The 26793-nt window shown below is 49.9% G+C and overlaps 3 protein-coding genes across 7 annotated transcripts; all 3 read left to right on the top strand.

Annotated features, from left to right (window-relative positions):
• The first annotated feature begins 1495 nt into the window (after nucleotides 1-1495).
• On the top strand, nucleotides 1496-7611 carry DTX3 (deltex E3 ubiquitin ligase 3). 2 transcript variants are annotated; one of them, XM_036758499.1, is made up of 6 exons: nucleotides 1496-1986; nucleotides 2879-2933; nucleotides 3381-3454; nucleotides 4203-4951; nucleotides 5931-6148; nucleotides 6650-7611. In XM_036758499.1, exons 3-6 carry the CDS (start codon nucleotides 3442-3444, stop codon nucleotides 6723-6725), a joined length of 1056 nt encoding a protein of 351 aa, XP_036614394.1. In that variant the 5' UTR covers nucleotides 1496-1986; nucleotides 2879-2933; nucleotides 3381-3441; the 3' UTR covers nucleotides 6726-7611. The 2 variants fall into 2 exon arrangements, with proteins under 2 accessions (XP_036614394.1, XP_036614395.1); XM_036758500.1 differs by having other exon boundaries at nucleotides 1712-1990.
• Nucleotides 7612-7769: 158 nt separating this feature from the next.
• On the top strand, nucleotides 7770-16055 carry ARHGEF25 (Rho guanine nucleotide exchange factor 25). 3 transcript variants are annotated; one of them, XM_036762168.1, is made up of 16 exons: nucleotides 7770-7927; nucleotides 8200-8314; nucleotides 10808-11022; nucleotides 11160-11255; nucleotides 11349-11440; nucleotides 11649-11715; nucleotides 11954-12057; nucleotides 12258-12327; nucleotides 12436-12525; nucleotides 12617-12709; nucleotides 12886-12936; nucleotides 13156-13233; nucleotides 13514-13714; nucleotides 13952-14132; nucleotides 14476-14684; nucleotides 15593-16055. In XM_036762168.1, the coding sequence occupies exons 1-16, from the start codon at nucleotides 7829-7831 to the stop codon at nucleotides 15659-15661; spliced, it is 1830 nt and encodes a 609-aa protein (XP_036618063.1). In that variant the 5' UTR covers nucleotides 7770-7828; the 3' UTR covers nucleotides 15662-16055. The 3 variants fall into 3 exon arrangements, with proteins under 3 accessions (XP_036618063.1, XP_036618065.1, XP_036618064.1); XM_036762170.1 differs by lacking the exon at nucleotides 7770-7927 and adding an exon at nucleotides 9306-9752 and having other exon boundaries at nucleotides 8234-8314; XM_036762169.1 differs by lacking the exons at nucleotides 7770-7927; nucleotides 8200-8314 and adding an exon at nucleotides 9112-9752.
• A 1966-nt stretch (nucleotides 16056-18021) lies between these two features.
• Nucleotides 18022-26779, top strand: LOC118851806 (solute carrier family 26 member 10-like). 2 transcript variants are annotated; one of them, XM_036761354.1, is made up of 18 exons: nucleotides 18022-18378; nucleotides 18909-19019; nucleotides 19663-19820; nucleotides 20183-20347; nucleotides 20575-20727; nucleotides 20881-20963; nucleotides 21196-21343; nucleotides 21425-21538; nucleotides 21812-21889; nucleotides 21967-22062; nucleotides 22584-22690; nucleotides 24816-24885; nucleotides 24970-25086; nucleotides 25234-25267; nucleotides 25344-25426; nucleotides 25875-25929; nucleotides 26050-26162; nucleotides 26601-26779. In XM_036761354.1, exons 1-18 carry the CDS (start codon nucleotides 18033-18035, stop codon nucleotides 26637-26639), a joined length of 2070 nt encoding a protein of 689 aa, XP_036617249.1. In that variant the 5' UTR covers nucleotides 18022-18032; the 3' UTR covers nucleotides 26640-26779. The 2 variants fall into 2 exon arrangements, with proteins under 2 accessions (XP_036617249.1, XP_036617250.1); XM_036761355.1 differs by having other exon boundaries at nucleotides 18033-18378; nucleotides 26050-26156.
• The last annotated feature ends 14 nt before the right edge of the window (nucleotides 26780-26793 follow it).

Here is a 26793-nt window from a genome sequence, read left to right as displayed (position 1 = left end):
TTTTAAAAAATGACTTGTAGATGAGGCCCTAGGGTGAACAAAAGGGTATAAGGTTTTAATCTGGAATGCAGCACAGATTTGGATTAGGCTGGGTATTTTGGGAGGAATATTAGAAGGGCTGAGCAGTAAATGGACTTTGAATCCTCTTTTTCAGAGCACCTCGATCCATTCTCCCTTTGTGTTAAAGAATAAGGGTGGGCAAAAGAATTTGTAAAGTCAAAGTTGGACTCTGGCTTTGGCTTTCTGGAGATGGATGAGGACGGAGGGGACATCAATTTGAGAACAATATAGGGTTATTTTAAGAGTCAGATATAATGGGAAAGGTGCTGAACTCAGCATCTGGAAACCTGGACTTGAATTCCCAGGTAGATGCCTACTAGCTGAGTGGCCATGGAAAAGTCTCTTCCCTGAGCAGAACCAGTAGAACAGTTTAACATAAAGACTTAGGAACTCTGATCAAAACAATGACCCACCATGATTACGGAAGACTCATCAGAGGACTTGGCTACCAGTCTCTTGGCAGAGAAGTGATAGACTCAGGATGCAAATTGAGATGGTGTTCTGAACATGTCAAATATGGGAATTTGTTTTGCTTGATTACACATGCTTTTAACAGTTTTCTTCCTCTTGCTTTCTCAATGTTGGTGGAGGGGGAAAGAGGTGGAAGAGGTCAGATCTCTTGGAAAAAAAGTAAAATTTAGTTTTTTAAAATAAAATTCGAAAATAGAAAATTTATGAAATTGAAAAGTTCTGACCCTACGCTTTTCAAGTGTAAAGGAGGAATCATAATTTGCCTTGAATAATGGAAATGAGCAAAACTCTTTGTAAAACCTTCAAGTGCTATAGAAATGGGGCTGAGGGTTGTATTTTTGTTCTCTTAATCTATTCCACCTTTCTGCCTGGGCTCCCATCTGGCATGAGCACTAAAAATGGGTAAATGATAGGGGGTGTCTTCCCCTCACCCATCCTGAGGATCACAGACTCAAAAGTTGAAAGGGACCAGCCAACCCAACCACTTTACCCATAAAGAGATGAGCTTCAAATAATTCAAATGACTTATCTTAGGTCACACAAAGAGTAGTGGCATACTTTTAATATTCGTTCATCATTCCTTCAACTCAGTTTTCTGCCTGTGGCTCCATCTGCAATGAACACCCAAAAAGTGGGTAGATGGTACCAAAGGTGACTCCCACCCAATCTCACAAATCTAGGGATAGAGAGACTGGCAGGCATCTTTGAGACCATCTACCAGTCAAGAACTGAGGCAGAGAAGTCAAAGTGACTCTCCCTGGGTCAACTAGAAAGAACGCAGGTCTTTCTGATTCAGAGTGACTTGCCCTGGATCATACAGCTAGGAAGTGTCCTGGGTGGGATTTGAACTCAGGTCATCCTGTTTCCAAGTCCATCCGCTCGGCCAGGTTGACTCCAAAAAAGCTGAGATTGCCGGGTCTCTGTCAACCCCCACGGGCAGCGGCGCAGTTGATTGGAAAAGAAAAAGATGAGGATGGTAGAGGGCGGGGTAAGGTGACGGAGGTGATGGGGAGAGGGACAGGTGAATGAGGGTGGAGGGCTTCTTCCCTTGTCTCCCAGGCTCGCTCGCTGCTCCTTCCCTATCTTAGCTCCCCCCACCCCAGCCCTGCCCTCGCTCCCTCCCCAGCAGCTCCCCCTCCCTCCCTCCCTCCCTCTCTTCCCCGCCCCCAGGAGCATCCCCACGGAAGGAGGGCTGGGGAGGTGCAGGAAGGACGCTTTGGGATTGGAGGTGGGGCCCAAGAGGCGGCGACTGTCGCCTCCGATTTGGGGGAGGGGGCCACTGTTCTCGGCCCCACCTCCCTTCTTTGAGGTCCCCCCCTCCCCAGCCCCCCTCCCCTCTTCTTCATCCCTCTCCCTCCTCCCCCCCTACTCCCCCCCACCCCGTTGCTAAGGTCCGGACCGTCATCCCAGCAACAGCCTCAGTCATGTGACCGGCGATGGCGGCGCTGACGGGAGGTAGGTGAGCCCGGAGTCCCCTCCCTCCCCCCAGCGCCCCCCGGGTGCGGGCTCGCGCCCCTCGGACCCGACTCCCTCGAGCCCGGGGACCCTCTCCCTTACCCACCCCCTGCGGCCGCTTCACAGCCGGGCGTCTTCCCTTCTGTTGCGGGGTTAGGGAAGAAGGAGGTTGGGGAAGTGCTGCGGGGCCTCTGCGGGGCCTGCCAGCTGCGGGGTCGGGAAGGGGGCACCCCGGGCGTGTGTGTGCGCGCGTGAGTGTCCGTGTGTGACTGTGTGTGCGCCCGAGGAATCAGGGCCCGGCCTGGCGCGGGGTTAGGGGTATGGGCGATGATCAATGGAGACTCGGGGATCCGGGCCCGCTCCAGACACCTTCACTGGCCCCGCCCCAATCTGGGGGGTGGGACTGGCCTGGTGTAGGTCACGGACCGCCTGGCCCTTGCCTACCCCCCACCAACTTCCTTAGCCGAACCAGGGTCCGGTGTAGTCCTCCTTTGTCAAAGGGGTCCTAGTCTGTAGCCGCCCTACCCCAGGGTTTGGGCTAAGAGCCCCTAGGGGTAGACAGCCCCCGGGTTGGGAGGGGGATGGGAAGTGGGGGGGGGGGCGGGAAATAGGATGGAGACACAGGCAAGGGCAAGCTTTCCTCTCAACAGAGGGTCAGTGACCTAGCCAGAATTAAACTTAATATCGAGCTCAGTCCAATGGTTCTCTTCCTAGCTGGATGAGAGATGGAGACCTGAGGAAGTAAATATGTGAGGACTAAGGGGATGTCCCAGTTTCTAGGAACTAGACCCATGTATGAACATTCCCCATGCATGGCAGTGTATACTGACGGAGAGATGGGATACCTGGTCTTGAACTAGTAAGAACGGACTACGGATATTTTTTGTTATAGAGTCTGCTGCCACTTGGTCCACATCTTCAACAGCCAGCAAGCGGGAGTGATAAAGGTTAGACCTTAGGGAGGATATGCAGGCCATGAGGGTAAATAATTTGGGGATCACAGGGAATGGTGGGAAGAATGAAAGTCTGAACCCCCAGAGGAAATTCCTGCTTTTATGAACTGAGGGTAAGGGGGCAGGATAACGGTTAAAACAATTTTTTGAGGCTTTTCCAATCCTAATCAGTTATTCCTTCCTTTTTTTCTCATACCTTTTCACTGTAGACTGAGGAAAAAGCCCCTGAAGGGCTTAGTATTAGGGATGAAAAGAGGTTTGAAACTGGAGTGCTGAAGTTCCAGTTTCCACAGAGCTTCTTTTGGAAAGGGGATGGAATACTAAGGGTGGAGGGAGAGGAAGGGAGGTGTCGGATGCGATTGGCTGGTGGCAAGGAGTGGGGAGAAAGGGAGGGACAGGTAAAACAACAATTTCTATTGTAACCCCATTGCCCTCACCCAGTGTTGGCATCAAAGTCCAGCTGAGCGTGGGACTTCCTGGATTCCTCCTGCCACCATCGTCCATGGGCTCTCCAGGTACCAGTCCTCCAAGTAACATGCTGCCTACCCATCCCTTACTGTTCCTACCCCAGGGAGCTTGTTTTCAGTGCTTTCAGTAACTTGACTGTAGAAATCCCAATTCTTCCACTCTTAGGGCTGCTCAGATGCATAAGGCCTCTGAATTAGGATGTGTCCAGGAAGGTTCCCTCATTTTCTCTCCAACTCTGTACAGAGAGATTTGCCACCATCACCACTAGGTCAGATATTTCTAGCCCATAAGTAGGGACATAGAGGGAGAAAAGGAAAGCCAGTTCTGCATGTACCAGGCTGGGAGCCTCCCTGCCAGGGCACATGACTTCACTCTGGACAGGGAAGGAGGTAATCAGTGTAACTATGGGGAAAGTGGGATAGATTCAGCTGTTTGGTTTAAATGGTAATAAATCAGTTGCACCTCCCACTCTGAAAGAGGACCCCGCAACCCTGACGGGAGTTGTGGGAGGGAGAACCAGGAAAATGAGAAGGCCATTGTACCATGAAGCAATTTTCCCTACATTGCAATATAAACCTTCATCTTGGGGAATTACCCTAGTCTTTATTGGGAGAATTTTGGGTAGAATGCAGTAGAGTGGAAGGGATGCTGAACTTTGGAGATGAAAATAAAATGGGCAATTCTTTGGTGAGAGGTGGTATTGGGTTGGGCTTTGGAATGGGGCGGGAATTGAGAGTGGAGGCACTGATATTTGGCAAATAGACCCTATCCTGAAGCCCCTTCATCCTGGGGCAGTGTCGTTCGTCCTGTCCAGGATGGCGGCCTGTGGGGGCAGCTGCAAGAACAAGGTGACAGTCTCAAAGCCAGTGTGGGACTTCCTGAGCAAGGAAACACCAGGGCGGCTGGCCCGGCTTCGGGATGAACACCGAATATCCATCCTCATCGATGGAGAGACATCGGACATCTATGTTCTTCAGCTTGCTCCCCAGGGCCCCCACCCAGCCCCTCCCAATAGCCTCTACCTCGCCAGAAAGGCTCTCAAGGGGCTGCTGAAGGAGGCAGAGAAGGAGCTGAAGAAAGCACAAAGGCAGGGGGAGTTGATGGGCTGCCTGTCACTGGGGGGTGGGAGTGAGCATCCAGAGCTGCACCGCCCAGGGCCCCCTCCTCTCCGGGCTGCTCCACTGCTGCCCCCAGGGGCCAGAGCTCCCTTACCTCCTCCACCCCCTTTGCCCCCACCTCCTCCGCCCCGCCTACGCGAGGAGGCGGAAGAGCAGGAGAGCACTTGTCCCATTTGCTTGGGGGAGATCCAGAATGCCAAGACACTGGAAAAGTGCCGACACTCATTCTGTGAAGGCTGCATTACCCGGGCACTGCAGGTGAAGAAGGCCTGCCCCATGTGTGGTCGTTTCTATGGGCAGCTGGTAGGCAACCAGCCCCAGAATGGGCGAATGCTGGTTTCCAAGGATGCTAGCCTCCTGCTGCCTAGCTATGAGAAATACGGAACCATTGTCATCCAGTACGTCTTCCCACCTGGCGTCCAAGGGGTAAGAAGATCACACTCTTTTCTCCCTTTTGGCCTCTCCCAAGTTAATTCACTGATTTGACTCACCCCTTCCATCATAAGAGTAGGGAAAAGAACTGACTAATGATTTAAGATACTGAATATGTTTGGCTGTGCTATTTGCATACAGCATGACTTTCTGATCATTGTCCAGGGGCAGAGGACGTCCTACAAAGCCAGCTCCCCCTATTCTCTACCCCCAACACGTATAAAAGTCCATAAAGAATAAGGAAAGGAACTAGCTAACGCTGACATGATGAATCTGGAAGTGTTTACTAGGGTGGGAATTGCTACAGAGGTGAATTGGTGGTAAGGGGTGGGGGACAATCGGCCAGGTGGAGGTTCCTTAGAAAGGGATCCCCAAATCTTAGAAGGCTACAAGCAAAGAGGGATAATTATTTTATCATACCTATTTGAAAGAGGGAAGCCAGGGGGACAATATAAGGTAGGCACAGGGTGATGGGGGAGGTCCGAGAAGTCATCCTGGGAGCCTCATTGTTAGAGTAATGCCTAAGATAGTGTCCAGTTTGGGTTTTCATAAGAATGTAAACAATCTGGATAAGAGAGAAATGCTGAAAGACATAAGTAATAAAGTCCTTGGTAGAAGGTTGAAGACATTAGAAAGAGAAGGCTAACTTATGCCTAGTCCTCACCTCTCTGGAAGACTAACTCCTCTTTAATCCACCTACGAACCAATCAAAAGGGAAATTGTGTCCAATTGAAGTACGGGTGGGTAGAGTTAGATAGTAGGAAAAACTTTTCAAATATACAAATTGTTGGTTGGACCAGCCCTCTGATGGGTGACCAGGGTATCTCCTTCCCTAGAAATCTTTCAGCACATTCCCCTACGTTTGAACTGGGAGCACACCAACAGAGGGATGCCCGGGCTGACTGTTAGTCATCAGCATGGGCCTCGAGGGTATCCGTCCACTGACTGCCCCACCACTCCCCCATCCTCCCAGGCCGAGCACCCAAACCCTGGCGTTCGGTATCCTGGCACCACACGGGTGGCCTACCTCCCAGACTGCCCCGAGGGCAACAAGGTGCTGACTCTGTTCCGAAAGGCTTTTGACCAGCGTCTCACCTTCACCATTGGCACTTCCATGACCACGGGGAGACCAAATGTCATCACTTGGAACGACATCCACCACAAGACCAGCTGCACTGGGGGACCCCAGCTGTGCGACACCCCTCCAATCCCTCTCCCTCTCCTGACCCCCACTGCCATTATGTGGCCCTCAACCCTTGTCCTGGGAACCTTCTCAGATTTGTAGTTCTCTCATACCTGCCCCTTGGCCCTCTCCCCAGCTATATTCAACTTAGACCTCCTTTGGCTTCACAACATGTTTCTCTTCCCCAATCCCAGATTCCCTCCCCTCCCATTCCTCATCTCCCACCCCCTATTGTACAATTCTCCATTTTTAAAAACTTCTCCATGCCTCTTCCACACACACACATACACACAGAGACAAACACATAGCCTAATGCTGGGGTACTCACCTTGGTCCACAAAATTAAGCAGAATTGGACCTGTCCTTCCCTGGGATATGAGACAACCTGGTCAGAGGGAGGGGGAGGAGGCATGGTTTGGTATTTCTAGAGGGTAAACAGGAAGGGGTGGGCATGGGGGCTAAAGGAACAGTACATTTAACATTGTTCCTCCATCTCTATTTGTTTCTAGGTTTGGGTACCCGGATCCCACCTACCTGACCAGGGTGCAAGAGGAACTGAGAGCCAAGGGCATAACAGATGATTAAAGGATATTCCCTTCCTTTGCCCCCTCTCCCCCAAATACCCTCCCCTATGGAGGATTCATTACCTCCTCCAACCTGTCAGCTGATGTCTCTAGTCATTCCTCTCCATCTTATCTCCAGTTCGTAGGAGGTTTTTCTGTTTTGGAGGGAGCTTTGGATGGGAGGGTACAGCCTCCTGACTCTTCTGTCCCCCACTTCCACCATGTACTTCAGTGTGATGTGACCCCCGCCCCCCACCCCAACCCAGATCTCGCCATCTGTTTGGGGTTAACCTACAAGGGTTCTATCCATGCTGCTCCCTCTCTCTTCCCTCTTCCCTTCCCATGTACATACCCTGAACCCCACTGCCCCATGTACCTACCCATACCCCATCCCATCAACTTTGAATCTTTCTGAAACATGCTCCTTAGGAGGCCTCCCCCAAAAAGGAAAGAAGGGGTATCTCTTTACCTCCCAACCTCAGCCACACACACATAAAACTGTACTTGGCAATGAACTCTGGGTGTGTGTAGTAGAGGGGAGGGATTGGGGGCTGATACAACACCCCCACGCCAAATGGAGCCTGCTCTGCGTATTCATCAAGCCCCTGCACAGTCATCTTGTCCCTTCTTTGTGTCTCTGTCTTTTTGTCAGTCAGTCTTTCTCCCCCATTCTTCTACCTTTACCCAGTTTGGAACTGCCACCAGACTAGCTTTTGATTTAATAAAAATAAAATATGCAACACAACTCTGGATGGGCAGTGGAGAGGAGGGTCCCGGAACAGGGGTGTGTCTGGGGGATGAAGGAAGTCGAGAACTCCTGGATCCTTTACGCAGCCCTATAGACTTTTGGAGAATTGAGGGAATAAGGTTGACTTATTGATCCTAATACATTGGAGCACTTTGATCCGCATTTTTACTTTGTGAGTTGTATTGGGTGGGGGTGGGATTATGGGGAAAGAGGCAATCCTACCAGTCCTGCTGGGGTTTTAGTTGGGGTGGGAGTGGGGCGGAGCTCGAGGATTGGGGGAGGATTCAAGCAGCAGCGACTTCTCGGACACAGCGCCTTAGGCCCCCTAGGCTCGGTATCCCCTCCGCCCTGAGCTACGAACAAGTTCTAAGCCCAGCATGAAGCCCCCAGACCGCCCCAACTCGGGCCGCACTGACCGGATGCTGGGGGCGATGGGTGGCATGCTGCGCGCATGCGCCCTGCCCGAGCCTGAGGGGGTAAGGAAGAGGGGCCACGGTGGGTTGGGTTAGGGGTAAAGGGACCTAAGGCTGCACACTCTGTCCTCCCCTACCAAACAGCAAACCAGGTGATAGTCGCAGGAACTTGTGAAGCCTTGAAGTAGTCATAAGGTCCAAAGTAACTCCTTGGGGTGGCATCTGCTCCCACTCTAGCCTAGCGACGGATATTGATCGCTCCATGAGGACATGTCACAACGTTAGGGCTAGAAATAGAAGAATTGGGGATCCTCACTGACCCTCTGTCCTTGCAGCCCCCCAGCAGGAGCTTCCTGAGGCTGGGGGAAAGGGAAACTGAGCCTAAAAGTACGAAGTGGGATAAGAGAGGGGAGGTAGAAATTGCGGCCTCCGCACCGACTCGGGAGCTTGGTAAGAAGCTGGGTTTAGGTAGGGAAAAGACGGCGTAGAGAGGCACCCTGGGCTAAGTGGTGAATTCAAACAATATTCCTTGCTTGTTTACATAGTGTATTGCAACTTATTTGCTTGAGATTCATTTAATTGCACAGACTATCCCACATTTTCCTTCTTCTTGTGCGACCTCTGTCCTATCGAGCCTTTGTACCCCTTCGCCAGGCTGAGTAGCCGCCCCTACGCCCCACCCCTGGTCCCCAGCCAGCCCAGGGCTCTAGAACTTCTCCTTAATTGGTGATTAGCCGCTACTGGAGTCCTGGGTACTGAAGGGAAGGGAGGGGGAGAATTAGAGAGAGAGGGGCGGGCACCTGAATAGATCGTCCACGCACACAGCCCACTCGAGAGAACCCGTCTATGTCTGAGCCTCTCGGGATAAGGGTCTGGGTAGAGGATGACACCTCTTCCCATTCCCATCTCTACCTCCACTCCCCCACCCTACCCCTCCCTTCTCATCACGCCCACACACTATCTGAAGCTTTATCTATCTACGGGACTCCAGCTCTTCGCCACTGAGGTCTAGGGGGGAGTAGCGGACACTGGCCCAGTCAACAAAGTCCCCCCACCTCGGCCCTTTAAAGATAGAGGACAGAGGAGGGAGGACGAGGAAAAAGATGAGGAGGCGAGGCAGTGAAGGGAGGGATGTAGAAATTGGGGACATAGAGTTCCAACTTGGGGGAGCCAGTGGGGGGAGAGAGGAATTGGGGACTAACTGGAGGTGGGGATGGAGCGGGAGGGGGCGGAGCTAGGACCAGATAGACTCCTCCCCTCGGCTGCATAGAGGCTCGGCCTGCAATTCTGCTCGCCGCTCGGCCCAGACCCGGCGCAGCGCCAGTATCTCCCCAACGCTGCCACCCACGCATATCCTCGCCCCAACCCCAGCCCAGGGACTTTTCCCCACCCCATCTTCCACGCACCCATCCTACTCCCCCACCCCACCTCCACCCCCAAGAGACCCCAGAGACAGAGCTGGAGCTGCAGCTGCATCCCGGCCCAGGCCCCACCCGGACTGGACAATTGGACTCACGGACTCCGGGACGGATAGGGCTCCGGAGCCCCTCTTCACCCGGCTCGGCATTCCAGCCCTGTGCTACCCCTTCCCTAGACCCCCTGTCCCTCCTTCAGATAACACTTCTATCCACCCCTAGACATCCCCGCCGCCATCCTTTCCTTCCCCCCTCTCCCAGCCCAGACCTGGGTGGGAGGGAGGGGGGTGTGCTCCCAGAGCCGTTCCCGCCCCGCCCCCCGTGATTCCCTCTGCATGGCCGGCCCGGGTGGGGGGTCTGGGGGGGCCCCGGAGCCATGCGGGAGGATCACCGGGGGGGTCGTTGTGCCTGTCCCCACGTGATCCGCAAAGTGTTGGCAAAATGCGGCTGCTGTTTCTCCCGGGGGGGTCGCGGTGAGTGTGGGACTCAGTATTTGGGGGGTGGGAGCCTTGAAAGGGGGGAAGGTTAATTAATATGTATGGGAGGGGAACTTGGAGCCAGGGTCCTTTTCTCCCCTAACCTCCTAACTGGAGGCTGTCAGTACATCTCCCAGAAAAGTGAAGTTGGAAGATAATCTCTCTAAATATTTCGATTCCAAATTCAAGAAACTGGGGGAAGGGGCAAGGAGGGGTCAGTGTCTGTTTTTATGTGTCTCAGAGACGGTGGATATGAGAGAAGCACCCTGTTCAGGTTTCTTCCAGGGCCCTGTACCATTCCCATCTTCTCACTATCCCCCCCTCCCCCCAAAAGCATTCAATCAAACTCAAAGCCCTGCTGTCCCAAATGTGACTCAGGTCTAGGTAGGGAAAAAGGAGGCAATGAAGAAATCTAGAGTTTTGTACCTGATCATATAACCGGATGCACTAGTGACAGATCTCCTACCATATTAAGCTTCCTTTCCTTGCCCTCCTCTGTCTATTGTAGTAAACTGCTTTGGGGGGGGGGAGGAACAAGGGGTACAGAAATTATTTCTTTTTATAGTGATTGAAACAAGTGGGGAAGCTGTTCCAGGGGTGGCAGATGGTTCCTAGCTCTGTTCCCCACCCCTGTTTCCCAGGAAATGGTCTGTACCCATCATGGAGGGGAGGGCAGATGGCCACCCCCAGATCTTAGTTTCATTTGATGGTTTGTCCCCCTACACCCATAAACCTTGCCAAACTGAAAATGTGAGGAAGCCCCACATATTCCTGGGAGTCCAGGAGTGGGGAGCAAAGTGTTTGGAGTCTCTCCTGGATGTTTCTGCCCCTTGAGGTGGGGGAGGGGAAGTCACTGTAGTTACCTCCCCCTTTTCCCTCTTGTGAAGACCAAGAAGATTTTTTTTTTTTAATCTCCAGCCAACTCAAATGGAGACAGTAGGTCTTGGGGCACTGGGGAAAAGAACTGTCTATAGTGGGAAGGATTTTCTGTGATTTCTCCTAGAAGTCCTAACTAAGCTTTCTATGTATTGTGTCCACCTCCACTCTCCCAGAGTCCTATTCCATTGCTGGCAGTGAAGGCAGTGTCTCTGCTTCTGTTGCCTCTGTCCTGGTCCCCACTTCTGTCCCTAGCTCTGGACTCAGTTCTGGTCCCTGCTCCCCTGGACCCCCAGGGCCTGTCAGTGGCTTGAGGCGGTGGTTGGACCACTCTAGACACTGCCTCAGTGTGGAAACCGAGACAGACAGTGACCAGGCAGGATCATGTCAGGTGAGCAAGAGGAGCCACCTGGAACATCAAATATAGGGCAATATCAAATATTGAGTGGAGGGCAAGGGCTAGGGCCCACTGTTAGGAAGGGGAACATATTTGTTGTAGCTGACCCATGTCTGACCTCTGATACCTAGGGATGGATTCGGGAGTCAACTCTAGCCTCAGGGGAGGAACTACCAGAACTGACCTTACTGACCACTTTATTGGAGGGACCTGGAGACAGGACCCAGGTATCAAGAACAGGGTATCAAGGTGGATGCTAAAGCAGCATCAAGGTTTCCTGGCCATCCTGCTGAGGGACATTTCTTTCCTTACTGTTCCAGGAAAGTACAAGTTCCCAGCCCACCGAGGACACTCCCACTCAGTCTACAGAAAGTGAGGAAGAAAAAAGGAAGAGGGCTTTGGACAGGAGTATGTAAGTGCCATTTTTGTGCTTCAAGCGATGACCAAATATATCCTCTTCAAGCATTTAGAGAGAACCTGCCACAGGCATTGCCTTGGATGTGAGAGAGACCCCCCCCCCCACTAGGGTCTTCAGGGAGAGGGGTGACTAAGTCTCAGAAAGGAGTGGTTGCTGAATGAAGGGAGTCCATTAACCCTGAGGAGGGGTGCTGTCCTCCTAGGTATGTCCTGAGTGAACTGGTGGAAACAGAGAAAATGTACGTGGAAGACTTGGGGCAGATTGTGGAGGTAGCTTCCTCTACCCCACCCTTATCCCCCTCTCCTACCCTCTTACCCCTGCACAGCTGTCATCCCTTCTGTCTAAAGCTGGAAATCTCTACACAAGTTTCCAAAACTTGCATGAGTCCTTTCCCTGGGACTAGGTTTCTCCCGTTTTTGCCCCTTCATGCCCAGGTCCCTCCAGAGGTGCCCCTTCCAATAGCATTTTCTTGTCCTACTCATACCTCACATTCTTCCTTCCTACTAGGGCTACATGGCAACTATGACAGCCCAGGGCATCCCTGAAAATCTTCGAGGTCGGGACAGGATTGTGTTTGGGAATATCCAACAAATCTATGAATGGCACAGAGAGTAAGAATGTTGGCATCAAGGGTATGGGGAGTGGGGGAGAATAGAAGGGTGAAAGGCAAAGAGGGGGATGATGAAAAGGTGCACAACAATTATGGAGGAGGGGGAAAACAACAGATTAAAGAAATCATAAGATTTGGGGTAGGAGGATCAAGCAGACCCCATTCTGACCTTCCTTCCACTTTGCTTGGCTGCACCTCTAGTTACTTCCTTCAAGAACTACAGAAATGTCTTCAGGATCCTGATTGGCTGGCCCAGCTCTTCATTAAGCATGTGAGCTGGTCGGGGTACCTACGGGGCCTGAGTTTGGGGATGGATTGTCTCTGTGTATATCAGGGTCAGAGAGCTGCCCTCATCCATGATTTCCCCAAACTTCTTCAGGAGAGGAGGCTACACATGTATGTTATTTACTGCCAGAACAAACCCAAGTCTGAACACATCATGTCTGAATTTGGAGATAGCTACTTTGAGGTCAGTGTTCAGAGTTACTGGTGAACCAGGGTCCAACATAGGAGCTCAACTAAATCCTGTTTTCTCTTCCTTCTCCTGGCTTCCTCCTCAGGAGCTCCGTCAGCAGCTTGGTCACCGTCTTCAGCTTAATGACCTTCTCATCAAACCTGTACAGAGAATCATGCAATACCAGCTGCTCCTCAAGGTCAGAGCCTCTTTCCCACATAAACCTACCTAGTCTTCCTCCACACTACCTTCCAGGCCTTCCTTCTATAGCTCCTCACATCCTACCCAGGTTGTCCCCCCCTCAGGGTGTCTGGGAAATCTGCAGATCAGGTTCCCAGCATCAGAACCTTTCTCTGTTTCTCCTACATGTCTCAGGATTTTCTCAAATATTATAGCAAAGCCAAGAAGAATACTGAAGAGCTTGAGGTAAGGAGATCTCACATCTTCTAATCATAACCAGTCTTCTTTGCATACCTCAGTGGACCAATTCCATTCCCTTTAGATAGGGATCTGTTTAAATAACCCCTTAAGGGTTAGTTTGGGGAGAGAACATTTTAGGGAAATTAGAAGGAAGCAAGAGTAGGAAGGGAGAATTTGTCTCACCCTCCACTTCTAAGTGTATTTCTCCCATTCTTCCTGTCCTAGCGTGCAGTAGAGGTCATGTGCTTTGTGCCCAAACGCTGCAATGACATGATGAGTCTGGGGCGACTTCGAGGCTTTGAGGTACAGGAAGGAGGTGGAAACGTAGAATAACTTTGCATGTAGTTGAGCCCTCTGGTATGGTACTTTTACAGTCTGGTGATCCCTGTGGACAGAGTTAGATCCCTAAATTGGACCCCGAGAGAGATGTGAGGAGCGGGGGAGGAGAGCAAGTGGTTCTCCCTAGGCAATCCCAGCAGGGGTTTCTGTTCTACTCCCTTTCTGCCTCCTAGCCTTTTCTGACCAGAATGCACATGTCCTAATCTTCTAATTATGATCCTGATTGTTTCCCTTCTGGCCTTAGGGCAAGCTGACCACCCAGGGGAAGCTCCTGGGTCAGGACACATTTTGGGTTACTGAACCAGAAGCAGGGGGGCTGCTCCCTGCCCGGGGTCGAGAGAGACGAGTCTTCCTCTTTGAACAAATCATCATCTTCAGCGAGGCCCTAGGGGGAGGGGTTAGGGGTGGGGCACAACCTGGATACATCTATAAGAACAGCATCAAGGTAAGGGTGGGGGTGCTAAAAGTGGGAGGGACATTGGGATGACTTGAGGATAGGACTGGTAAAGAGTGGGAGGGATCTCCCAGAAAAGGGAGAAAGGATTTCCAGAGTTTGGGTTCATTGGAGAGTTTATAGGAGGGCATGGAGGATAGGGTCAGTTTTAGGAAATAGGACCTGGGAGATTGGGGAAACTCTAGAAGCATCTGTATTGTTTTCCCTCCTCCACATGCACTGCTTCAGGTCAGCTGTCTGGGTCTAGAGAAGAACACTCAGGGGGATCCATGCCGGTTCACCTTGACTTCAAGAGGGCCAGAGGGTGGTGTCCAGCGCTACATTCTACAGGCTGCAGATCCAACAATCAGTGAGGCCTGGACTCAGCATGTAGCCCAGATCCTGGAAAGTCAGAGGAACTTCCTCAATGGTGAGAGACCACCACAACAACCTTGGGCCTCCTTGAGTTTTCTGAGCTACAAATTCCCTGATAATCTCTGACCTCTAACTCCTCATCTTGATGACCGACTTCTGTACACGTCCAATTTCTGACCCTCATACAAATTACTAAATCAAGTTGACTTTGTGAAATTCAGACTCCCACATGAACCTTCCAGTTGGTTCCTGGGGGAGCCAGTACCATTGAAGAATGGGCCTTTGCAAACCTTAAAGCACTATATAAATGTGAATTCTTGTTTTGGACGGCAGAGATCCTAGGAAAGGTGCCCAGTATGACTGCCATTTCATCTTCCTTGTTCCTCTCTTTATCCCAGCACTGCAGTCACCAATTGAATACCAGCGACGGGAAAGCCAGACTAACAGCTTGGGAAGGATAGGAGGGTCTGTGGGGGGAAGCCCTGGACGATCCCGGCTTGGGGACCGAGCTCCAGTCAGCATACATACACCCATCAATGGCTCCCTCCCTTCCCTGTTGCTGCCCCCCGTGAGGGTGACTGAATGCCCCCTGCCTCAGAATGAACAGGTATGGGGAGAGAGTGTCATTCACAGTGATGAGATATGGGGAAAACTGAGAGACTGATCTTAGGAGAGGGAGAGTTAGGAAGGAAAATAACATGGGAGGCAGCAGAGTATAGTGGGAAACATACTGGACCTATAATCCTGGCTTTCTGAGTTTGTTGCTTTGTAAAACTGGAATGATAATATTGACCTCTAGACTGTGAGTTCTTTGAGAGTGGGAACTGTTTCAACTTTATGTCCCCACTGCTTAGCACTGCTTGGCACATAGTAGGTGCTTAATAAATGCTAGTTGACTGACTGACCGACCTTGCTAACCTCAAAAAGTTACTATAAGAACCAAAAGAAACAGTGGGTATGAATTTTTTAACCATAAAGTACTATATAGCACCCATCTGTTATTATGTAAGAAGTAATTTTCCCTTCACTCTTTGTCTATATAAATACCCTCTAGTCAGGAGGACCTGAGTTCAAATCTGGCTTCAGACACTTGACACATTTATAAGCTGTATGACCTTGGACAAGTCACTTAACCCCAATTGCCCTGCCTTCCCCTGTTAAAATAAATAATTAAATACCCTCTTCCCCCAATTCCTTCCAGCATCCTCCTTTTCCTTCCTGACCCCTCTGTTCCGACTCTTTTCCCTTCCAAGTCAAGTCAAGACAATAAGTATTTGACTTAATTTTAAGCTCTCCTCCCTCAGTTATCTGATTGGTAGTTAGGGATTGGCATATCACAGCGCTACTGAGTCTGGAGTATCTAACAGGAGGAATCTGTGGAGCCAGAGAAATTCAGAGCCAGGAAATGAGGATAGGAGTTAGAGATTTCTGATAAATTTTTGAGTGTCAATTTCTGAATTTCTTTCTTACCTTTTGACTCTTGTCTCTTTTCTGGACCTTGTTAACCCTGCTCAGGCCCCTCCTGCACCTGAAGAGCCTATCTGCCAGGCCCGGCTGGCCAAGCTGGATGAAGATGAGCTATGACTGGTGACCTCCTCACCTTTGGGGCGTGGGTAACTTGCCATTGGGTTTGTGATGGATGAGGCCCCTCTCCTGAGCAATGTCTGAACTAATTTTTCCCCTCATTCTTCAACTAAATGGAAAGGGCTGGGCTGGGGGTGGGTGGAATTGATGGGAATGGTATCAAGTTTAAGAAAGATTTCTAGTACATAAAGATTGCTTCTCTGCTGTGGGGATACAGATTCCCTCCACTTTCCTCCATCTGTACTGTATCACTCAAGCCCCAAGAAAGGAAGAAGTATGGGTGGGTGGATAAGGGGGCTAGGGATAGAATGTATTGATTTATTTTGATTTGTCTGTTTCCTGAAAATAAAGGTTTTGCTCTATCATTGAGGATGGAAGGAATGGGGAAAAGGTACAGGAGTGGAGTCACTAGTCATTTGGGGTGGGCCTGGAGATGGGGAAGGGGCAAAGGGCTTGGAATCAATGGGCTCTCACATGAACTTCTCACCCCAGACATGGAACTAAATGGTCATTAGGAATCCTCATGATTTAATCCTAAAGTCTTGTTATATAAGTCATTGACCTTCTCTTTTCCTCCCCTTTACCTGCTACTTTGGAAATTTCAAGCCCATGTGATCTTCCCTATCTCACTTTTTCTTTTCCTTTCCATTTGCAACTCTCTAAAAAACAAAACAAAACCCCACCACCCCGAGGCTAAAGAGGCAAAATCCTAAATATACCTTTTTTGGACTGAGCTTTTCACCACCATCATTGGAGAATCCTGGGGGGAAAGCCCTCTTCCCCTTCCTCTGAAGTCCTCATTAAGTCATCACCCAGCTCCTGACTTTGGGGAGAGGAAACCTGGACAGTGATGTTACTTTTGGTGCTGTAATTCCTGGTGCTTCATCTTCCAGCCCTGGGGTCCAAAGAGAAGTTATGAGAAGTTCAGAAGGAGCCTCCACTCCTTCATATCCCAGACCCCAAGGACGAGGGACAGAGAGAAAGAGACTCCGAATTGTATCTGGCTTCCCTGGTCCTGGGTCTATATTCATCTGCATGTCCACTGTGTCCATCTGTCCCCTGGGGGCTCCATCACATGGGGCTGTGTTTCCTCACCAGACAATGGAATTCTTTGTAGGAGGGGTTATGGGGTTAGAGTGGGCAAGGGGCCAGAGCCTCCCTTTGGGTCTGGACCTTATGCCCCCCTCCTGCTGACAATGGGAGGAGGGGTCTTAAGGAGGGTGGACAGGACGCAGGGCCCGATAAGAAGTAAGAGAAACAATAGGAGGAATTGAAGCCAAGAGAGGCCGCCCTAGCTCCACCCGACCCCCAGGGTTTTTGGGCCAGGGACTTGGGGGGCCAGAGGGTGAGTGGCTGGGATCTTAAAGGTTCTTGAGATTTAGAATTTCAGAGGCTGTCATGGAGTGGAGCAGAAGTCGAATTATGAATCTAGGTTTAGGGCACAGGAAGACCAAAAGGGTTTATCATGGACCAACAAAGAAGGGAATTAGAATGTCCAGATTTAGAGAAAGCTGAGCGTTATCTTCAGAGCTCTTCTTGTGCCCTACAACTCCTCTTACCCCAATTTCCCCAAAGCAAAATATACAGGGAGAATCAGAATCAGATGGTCAGGGGGACAGCGGCTTCCTTACAGTCATATTTAAAATTCAATAAAATAAACACTACCCAAACTAGCGACTCAGAGTCAATAAAAACAAATACATGCCATATTACCTATACTTTCAGCATCTATCCCCAACATATTGAACTTAGTGTCCAAACTACCCCCCTACTTTCCCACTCAGCTATGTAGCATTAATGGAGGACTTTTGAACTGTACTCTGTCCCTTTGTCTCTGAATTTTGGGGTTGACTGATTATTTCCCCCTCCTGTTCCTCTTGGGAATATTGTGGTTGCTTGGGGATATGGCCGGGGCAGGGGTGGGGGGCCATATCTGAACTGCTCTTCCCAGAGTTCCTGGTCATAACGCTTACAAGGAAAAGAGAGAAAAGAGGAAGAAGGATAGTTAATGGTCGGAGACCTCTATTCTTGAGAAGTGTTAAAGCTACTCCTTTGGCATCATTCTCATGTCCTTCCAGCCCCTGTTTCCTCATCCATTATAATTGAAGTTTTGGGGAAGGGCAGGGAGACTATGGCCAGATATGCAACACTCTCCTTCCCCCTACCCCCAGAATGTTTCTCCAGGATCTCTTCCCCGCCCCTAGATAGGATTCCCCGGAGAGATGTACCCCTCCCTTGCCCTTGATTGTATGGTACTCCGAGAAGGTGGAGCTAGGGGTCCCCCCCACCACACGCATTGGGCGGGGTTCTATGGAACCGGGTGGAGGGGTACATAAGTCTGGGCTGGAGGAGGAGGGTAGACCAGGGCAGAATGACTGAGTCGTCTAGCACTGTGTCCTGTTCGGTGTTGGGAGAGGAAACGGACCCGGTGGCTAGTCCTGGGTCCGAAGCGGTTTCTGATGTCCTAAGCCCTCTTACCGAGGCACTGTTCCAGAGGCACTTTGGGGGCGCCGAGCAGGGTCTAGATCCCTTACCCGATCAGCTGCTGCGGGGCTTTCGGGACAAGCTGTTGCGGACCTGCTCCAAGAGGGAGGCGTGGAGGCTGCTCCGGGCCCGATTTCCTCCCCTGACCTGGCTGCCCTGGTACCCCTGGAGGACCTGGTTGCTCGGAGACGCTGTAGCTGGAGTCACCGTGGGCGTAGTGCATGTGCCGCAGGGTGAGGGGACAGTCAGAACTAGTAGGATCTTCTTGGGGAGGGGTCGGTGTGGAAGAGTTAAGCCTTCAAGCGGGTTGAAGAGACACTGGAGTCTGGAGGTGTATCAAGGGGTGGGAGTGGTGAGGCATGGGGAGTTAGATTAGGGTGAAGCCCCCTTGACAACCTCATCCCTCTAGGCTTGGAGGTCGGAACAATGGAGTTTTATGGGTCACCCTTCATCAGATTCTTTAGCCTCCTCTATCCTTCCCCCCTCTTCCAATACCTTGGGGAAGAGGTCACTTACCGGTTCCGGCTGATGGAATAGTCAAGAAGCCAGAGGGGGTGCCTCCCAGGGCTCTTTCAGGACACGGATGCATAAGCCTAATCCACGCTTTGGGCCCCTAAGAGTAGGTTGGCTCTCAGCAGTACTCATTTAAGTATGCTTAACAGATCCTCTAGGCCAAATTTCTCTTTTTGTTGGAATAAGAAGCCTCTGAAGCTTGAAGTGACTGGATATCCCAGGGTGACCCTTCCATCTCTCCCCCTGCCAGGCATGGCCTTTGCCCTCCTAACCTCAGTGCCCCCCGTGTTTGGACTTTATACCTCCTTTTTTCCTGTTCTCATCTACACCTTTCTGGGTACAGGAAGACACCTGTCCACTGGTGAGTGATCTGGGCACCCTCCTATGTTATGCCCCCAGCCCCACTTGCATTCCATTGTAATTCCTAGGGGGAGTGGAAACGGGTGGAAATTCCATCCCTACTTGGCAGAGTTCCTTGTGACCATTTCCACTCAATCTCACTCCCTTATGATCCCTGGATCCAGCAAACCTCCAGGAAATTGTAGGCCCCAAGCAAATTACAAAATGATGCTTTCTTTCCTTGATATTTCCATACAGGTTAAAATGAACATCAAGCTCAGACCTTAAGTGTCTCAGACGGGAACAAGTAGCCTGTGGGGTGGGACAAGAGGGGGACCAGGTTGCCAGGCAGCCCCAGGGCCCTTGCTAGATTCTCCCCCAGCCATCCCAATTCTTGAAGAGCAGATGCTATCCACAGAACTTTAGATCTTTCCGCGGCTCTTCGCCAGCTGGTGGCGCCACTTCCAGCTCTTTTGATCGTTGCTCCCCTGCGGCTTCTGCCAAGTCCCTCCAGCGGTTGGAGAGGGGGTGGGGGTCGGGATGTTGGGGGCCGGGTGGGTGGAGAAAAGGTGGGAGGAGGAAGTTCCCATATTTTCCGCACCCTAGAGTTGGCTTTCCCTGTAATTTTTCACATCTCCCTCTGAGCTCCCCCCTTCTTCTTGCAGGAACCTTTGCAGTACTCAGCCTTATGACCGGTTCAGCGATAGAGAGCCTGGTCCCGGAGCCCCCCGGGGTCAACCTGAGCTCTACTGACAAAATGCAGCTGGACCTGCAGAGGGTTGGGGCGGCGTCTGCAGTCGCCTTCTGGAGCGGGGCGCTAATGGTGAGGGTGGCCGGAGTAGGGGAGGTCAGCAGGCTGGGAAGGGGCACCCCAGGGACCTGCTTTAGATGAGAAGGTAGGAAGAGATTCATGGCAAGGGGAAGAATGCTGAAGGAGGGAGGAGAAAGGGAGTTGAGAGATCTGGGACTAGGATGCGTGTGTTGCGGGATTGGGCTGGGGGTGGGGCATCTCCTTGAAGGTCTGAGCCAGCCTTTTCTCCTCCCCACCCCCAACCTCTTTTGCGTGGATCACCATAATAGAAAAGGTAGTGATGAAACAAGATGCGAATGACCTTCTGCATTTCCTTGGCCCTCTCCTCTTGCCACCCGATCAACTCCCTGACTTTATTCCTCCGCCCCCGGCAGCTAGGGATGTTCGCGTTGCAGCTCGGCTTCCTGTCCACTTTCCTGTCGGAGCCCGTGGTCAAGGCTCTCACCAGTGGGGCCGCGGTGCACGTGCTTGTGTCCCAGCTGCAGAGTCTCCTGGGACTGCCCTTCCCCCGACAGATCGGCTACTTTGCCGTATTCAAGGTGGAGAAGAATGAAGGGGCTTCAGGGGCCCGGAGGAGGGAGACAGCACCGTGTATTTGGGAGGTTCTGGGGTGGGGCGAGGTGTGAGGCTATGGTTAAGGTCGAGGTGAATCAGGAGAGCTGGAAGACTGGTTAGGGCGATGGTGCCGGGCGGAGAGAACAAGACATCGGGTTATCGAGAGAACTGGGGTGAGAGGAGGCCCTGCTAACATGTCACTCAACCGCAGACGCTGGCCGCGGTGCTTGCCGCGCTGCCCCAGAGCAGTCCCGCTGAATTGACCATCTCAGCCCTTAGCCTGGCGCTTCTGGTACCAGTCAAAGAGCTAAACGTGAGATTCCGAGAAAGGCTACCTACCCCGATCCCAGGAGAGGTGTTTATGGTGAGAGAACTACCCTTCCCAGTTCTCTGAGCCCTGTCCCCCTCCTCGGATCTCCAGTTCTAAAATGAAACCTTGCTGCTCCCGACCTCCCCAGTTTAACCTCTTCCTCCCTGCTGAAGAAACTTCCCCTCCACCCTTGTCTTTTCTCCTTAGGTGCTTTTGGCCTCTCTTCTCTGTTTTACCTCTTCTCTGGACACGAGATACAATGTACAAATCGTTGGGTCACTGCCAGTTGGGTGAGACAGAATAGAAAAAACCCTGGCTCACGTCTTTCCTAGTATTGCCTTTATCCCCAACGCTTCTCTTTCCAGTTTCCCCAGACTCCAAGGCTGTCTACCCTCTAACCCATCCAGATATATCCTCAACCCAAATTCTTGTCCCTCAGCCTCTCCAAAGGAGTCCCCTGGCCTTACAGACCACCCTCATTATCAATACAATTAGTTTTGCCACTAATCTCTTCCTCTCCAGGTTCTCCCAACCCTTGATACCATCTCTATCTACACTGCCCCTGGTTCTAGCCTACTCCCTTCCAATTGCACTGGTTACTTTTGCTGTATCGGTGTCTCTGGCTTCAATCTATGCAGACAAGCACAGCTATACCATCAACCCCAACCAGGTGTGACTCAGACTTCTGAACCCGAATCCTAGCTTGATTACAAGCCACTCATCCTAATCCTAATATTCCCCTTACCTCCAGGAGCTCCTGGCTCATGGTGTCTCCAACCTAGTCTCCTCACTCTTCTCCTGCTTCCCCAACTCAGCCTCATTAGCTACAACCAGTTTGCTAGTGGATGCAGGGGGACACACACAGGTAAAAATGGAGAGTACCAAGGGCTGAAAAGGTGATGTGGGGGACATTTAAGTAAGGAGAGTGGAGGACATTTAGATAAAATAATGAAGCATATAAAGGGGGGTAGGAAGAAATGAGGAAGAAGGACCATGGTAAAGGGTGTGGGGAGATATCCAAGTAAGGGAAAAGGACAATGTTAGAAGATACACACAGGTTTCAGGAAGTTTATGGGGATGAGAGGAGAAGTTCTCCTCTCCTCCACCCTCCCATCTTATATTCTTCCTTCCCTTCCAGCTTGCAGGCCTTTTCTCCTGTGCAGTTGTCCTCTCAGTGCTGCTATGGCTGGGACCTCTTTTCTACTATTTGCCCAAGGTAGTGAATTGTGGGAGAGGCTGGGGAAAGGCACATTGAGATGTGATAGGATACTTAGCTCTCTTTCCCAATCCCAGGCTGTCCTTGCCTGCATCAACATTTCCAGTATGCGCCAGATATTCTTCCAGATGCAGGAGCTGCCCCATCTGTGGCATATCAGCAAGATGGATTTTGTGAGAGATTGCACCAGGGTCCCTCAGCCTCCTCAACTTAATTCAGCTCAATTCAACTTAGTTGAATTAATTTAATTCAATTCGATGAAACACTTTACTTCCTTTCTCATTTCTCCTAGCTAATTATGATTGTTCCTGACACTACCTCCCTATTTACTGTCCCCTTCTTAGACCAAATCCTACAGTAACCCCCTAAATAAAATTTTGGTTTACCAAAGAGAAGGAACATGGTGGGCTTAGAATCCTTCCCGGATGCCATGATACTCGAAGAGTTATATAGTTGCCCCACTCCAAGCTACTACCTGATCTGCCTGTTTAATTGCTGTATCCCCTAGTGAACAAACTGTGCCCCCCATCCCAAATATCCCATTTCTTCTATTCACTTTATCCCTCATCTTCCATGCCTTACCTTGCCCAAAGCCCTGGCCTGACAGTCACTACCCTGCAATTCCTTAATTTGATGTCTCTGGTCAACCATGTTTTTTCCTTGTGTTTATTCTCTCCCCAACCATGTTTGACAGGCTGTGTGGCTGGTCACATGGGTAGCTGTAGTGACCTTGAGTGTGGACTTGGGCCTGGCCATAGGTGTAATCTTCTCCATGATGACTGTAGTCTGCCGTACACAGAGGTAGGGCATGAAGGGTGAGCTTGAAACTTGCAAAGGGAATCAGATCTAAAAATATACTTTCCTAAAGGAACTCCCCTCTTTTTCTCTCTTTTTTTAAAAATGCATTTTATTGATGCCTTTTATCTTTATATCCACTTCCTCCATTGAACCCTCTTTCGATAAAAACAATTAAGTAAAAATATCAGATAGAAACCTCTCCTGGAAGGTATATTATAGTCTGCACTAACATTCCCCTGCCTCTCTATTGTGAGGGAGAAGGAATATTTCCTTATCTCTTCTCTAGGACCTTCACTGGTTTTTCCATTACTTAGTGTTCAACTTCCTTTTAGCGATTTTTCCCAACCACTTACATCGTTATACTCATCGAGTGTATTGTTCTCTTCTGCTCATTGTCCCTGTTCATTTCCCTCTACATCAGTTCATGCAAATCTTTAAATGTTTCTTTGACATCTTTATATTCATCATTTCTTGCTACACAATATTCCATTACATTCATATTTTGTAGTTTTTTTTCAGTTCCTTCACAAATGACGGACACCCACCCACATTATTTCCAGATCTTGATACACTCAAAGAAATACTGTCATAGACATTTTGGTATATATCAATATAGGGGACATTTGTCAGTTATCTAGAATTTATAAAGCACCTATTATGTGCTAGGCACTGTGCTAAGTGCTGCAGGATACAAAGAGAGACAAAAAAAACAGTCCCTGTTCTTAAGGTGTTCACAGTCTAATCAAGAGATAATATGCATACACACACATACACATATACACACACATATGAAAAAGATACATACAGAATAAATTGAAGAGCATCTCAGAGGGAAGCTACTAAAATTAGGGAGGACTTAGAAAAGCTTCTTTCAGAAGGTAGAACTTTAACTGAAACTTGATGGAGGCCAGAAGGCAGATGTGAAGAGGGAGAGGACTCCAGGCATGGAGGCCAACCAGTGAAAATACTCAGAGCTAGAAAATGGAGTGTCACATGTGAGAAACAGCAAGGAGGCTAGTGTCACCAGATCAAAGAGTATTAGGAGGGGAGTGGAGTATAAGAAGAGTGTAAGATAGGAGGGGCCAGGTTATGAAGGGCTTTACAAGCCAAACAGAGGGCTTTATATTTGGTACTCAAGGTGATAGGGAATCACTGGAGTTTATTTGATTGGAGGAGAGTGATATGGTGAGACTTTTCCTTTAGGAAGAACAATTTGACAGCATAGTGGAGAATGAATTGGAGTGAGGAGAGACCTAAGGCTGGGAGACCAACCAGCAGGCTATTACAATAGTCCAGGCAGGAGGTGATGAGGGCTTCCACCAGGGTGATGGCAATGTCAGAGGAGAGAAGGGAAGCTATACCAGAGTTGTTATAAAGGTCAAAACTAAAGGATTTAAACTGGCCTCAGGGGTGGGGGAGGGAGGACAGAGGGATATAAGTGATAGTGAGATTGTGAGATGAGGATGACACCTAGGTTTTGAGTCTGGATTACCTGGAGGGTAGTGGTGACTTTGATAGTATTAAGCTGGGGGTGGGGTGGGGTGGTGGTGACAGGATGTTCAAATGAGATAATAGATGTAAAGCACTTTGAAAGCCTTAAAGTGTAGTATAAATTCCAATTCTCTGTCAGTTTACAGTCACTAGGCTGTAAGACTAGACTAGAGGTCTTATGACTAATTCATTTTCCGAGCCTTCTACTACTCTCCCACTTAGCTCAAGCAATGTTTAAAGAACAATACATAGGTGTGCTGGTAAATGTTTGGCAACTGGGCTCTGGGAGTGGGGGGGAGGGGATGTTATACACATAATCTTTTCAGTTTAATATGAATTATTAACACCTTAAGTCTAGACAATCAGCAAAACAAGCAATTGCCCATTTCTGAGGTGTAAATACTCACATTGAAAAGTCAACAATCTCTGGTGCTGGTCAGAGCTGGCTCCAGCACATTCCTACTAATAAGGAAGTTAGGAAGAAGAGAGGGGTTTGGAAGAAAGATAATGAATTCAGTTTTTTACAAGTTGAGTTTCTGTAATTTCTTTTGTGCATATGCCCAATAGTAGGCTATCCTGCTCTAAGGACACAGATGGTCCTGCTTCTTTATCACTCTCTTCTCCATTTGATCCCCAGGATACAATGTCTGGTGCTTGGACAAGTAAAAGGAAGAGAACTATTCTGTCCAGTCAGAGACAGTTCTAAGGTGGGCAAGAGGAGGTTGGGGAAAGTAGGGATGAATGATCTTAATTAGAAAGGATGTTTCATTGACTCTTTGGTCCTTCTCCAGCTCTGTCAGGTTCCTGGACTACGAATCTTCAGATATCCTGCCCCACTCTATTTTGGAACCAGAGGCAGGTTTCGTCAAACTATGGGGCAGCTGCTGGGACTGGAGAGGCAAAATGAGGTGAGGAAGCAGGAGCAGGTGAAGGTTTAAAGGGCCGATGTGATAGGTCAGATGGGGGCTAGGTGGACAGGTGAGTAGAGAACTAATGTTTACTAATTGGGAACATATTGGGGGGGCTGGAAACTCCCCCCTCTTCTCTTCCTTTAGGAACTTGCAAAGTCACATGGGTCACCTGAGACAGGTAAGATGGGAAAGGTAACTTGGGAAGATTTGGGGTGACATGAGGGAGATCATAAAAATAATACTGCCCCTTCCAGAAGCAGACCTTGTTCAAGTTGTCATCCTAGACTGTAGTGGTATCATCTTTGTGGATATGGCTGGAGCCCGGGAGTTGTTGCAGGTGTGTGTATGCATGTTGGGGTGGGGCAGTTAGAGGGATGAATTAATTTTTAAAAATTTATTAAGCGCTTACTATGTTCCAAGCCTTGTGCTAAGCGCTGAGGATACAAGTACAAAATAGAAGACAGTCTCTGCCCTCAAGGAGCTTCCATTCTAATATGGAGATAAAACAAATAGGGAAACTCTGGCCATGGAAGTATCTTTTGATTTGGAAAGTTAAAGGAATGATGAGAGGAGTAGCCAGGGAGTAGGTTGGCATGTCCTTTCATGGAGCAATGACAGAGTTGATTTCATTATGATTCCAGGATTGGGAAAGAGAGATTGTAGCATCTGAGAAAGGGTATCATACAGGGGAGGGAAGTGAATCATAGCTGGAGCTGGTCTTGATTTTGGTCATCTGAGGCAACTCTTCTTTTTCTAACCAGTCTTAAAACTCTTTCTTTCACCAGCTGGCCAGTCAGTGCAGTGCAGCCAGGATTCACCTCCTCTTGGCCCAGTGTAATGGTAAGATGCATGAAACTGGGGAGGATTGGAAATGCTTTGAATTATTTGGGGAGGGGGATAGGAAAAGGGGTGAGGTGGAGGCCAGAGTTGGGGCTTTGACCATTCTTTCTGTTGGCACAGCCCCTGTGCTGGGGACACTAACCAGGGCTGGGCTCCTGGACATACTGACCCCAGAGCAACTTTTTGTGAGCGTACAAGATGCAGCTGCCCATGCACTGGAGAGTCTGGTGAAGGTTTGGGGAGAAGGGGTTGGTGGAGGGAAGATTATGAGAGGTGAGGGTGGTCTTAGAGATAACAAAGGGGATAGGAAAATGAAACTAGACAATGGGATGAGGAGTAGCCAAGGAGGAGGGATATGCATGAAGAAGGAGAATGGGAAGCCTAGAGGTGAGGGAGCATGGTAGAAAGATGACTGGGATGCAAGCTGATGAGGTAGATGTGGAGGTAGAGAGTGGAGACTGAGGGAATGAGCAGAGTGGGTGTGGGGTGACACTCTTAAAAGCGGACTCAAGTGGGAAGAGTTGGCCTGAAGTATGAGGGAGGGTCTTTCAGAGCATAGTTCCCCAGGCCACTTCCCAACCTAGACTCACTAGGAATGATGGGAGCGGTAAGGGTATGTTCCCAGAATGCTTTCCCTCACTTTCCCCTGATGTTCTCTTTTCCCTTTCCAGGAACCTCTGGCCTCAAAGACTTGCATGGTCTGGGTTTGAGCCCAACAGCTCTGCTTATTGGGAATCCCAGGAACACTGGATGGATGTAGTAGAGGAAAGATTATGGCCATCTAGGGAAAACCTAGGGTGGGCCTCCCTCTTTATTTATGTTATCAATAAAATGAAACTAGCTTTTCTGTGATCAGTGTGATAA

Source organism: Trichosurus vulpecula, chromosome 5, assembly GCF_011100635.1.
Source record: "Trichosurus vulpecula isolate mTriVul1 chromosome 5, mTriVul1.pri, whole genome shotgun sequence".
In the NCBI taxonomy this organism is placed as follows: Eukaryota; Metazoa; Chordata; class Mammalia; order Diprotodontia; family Phalangeridae; genus Trichosurus; species Trichosurus vulpecula.
This window is presented reverse-complemented; position numbering and strand designations above follow the sequence as displayed.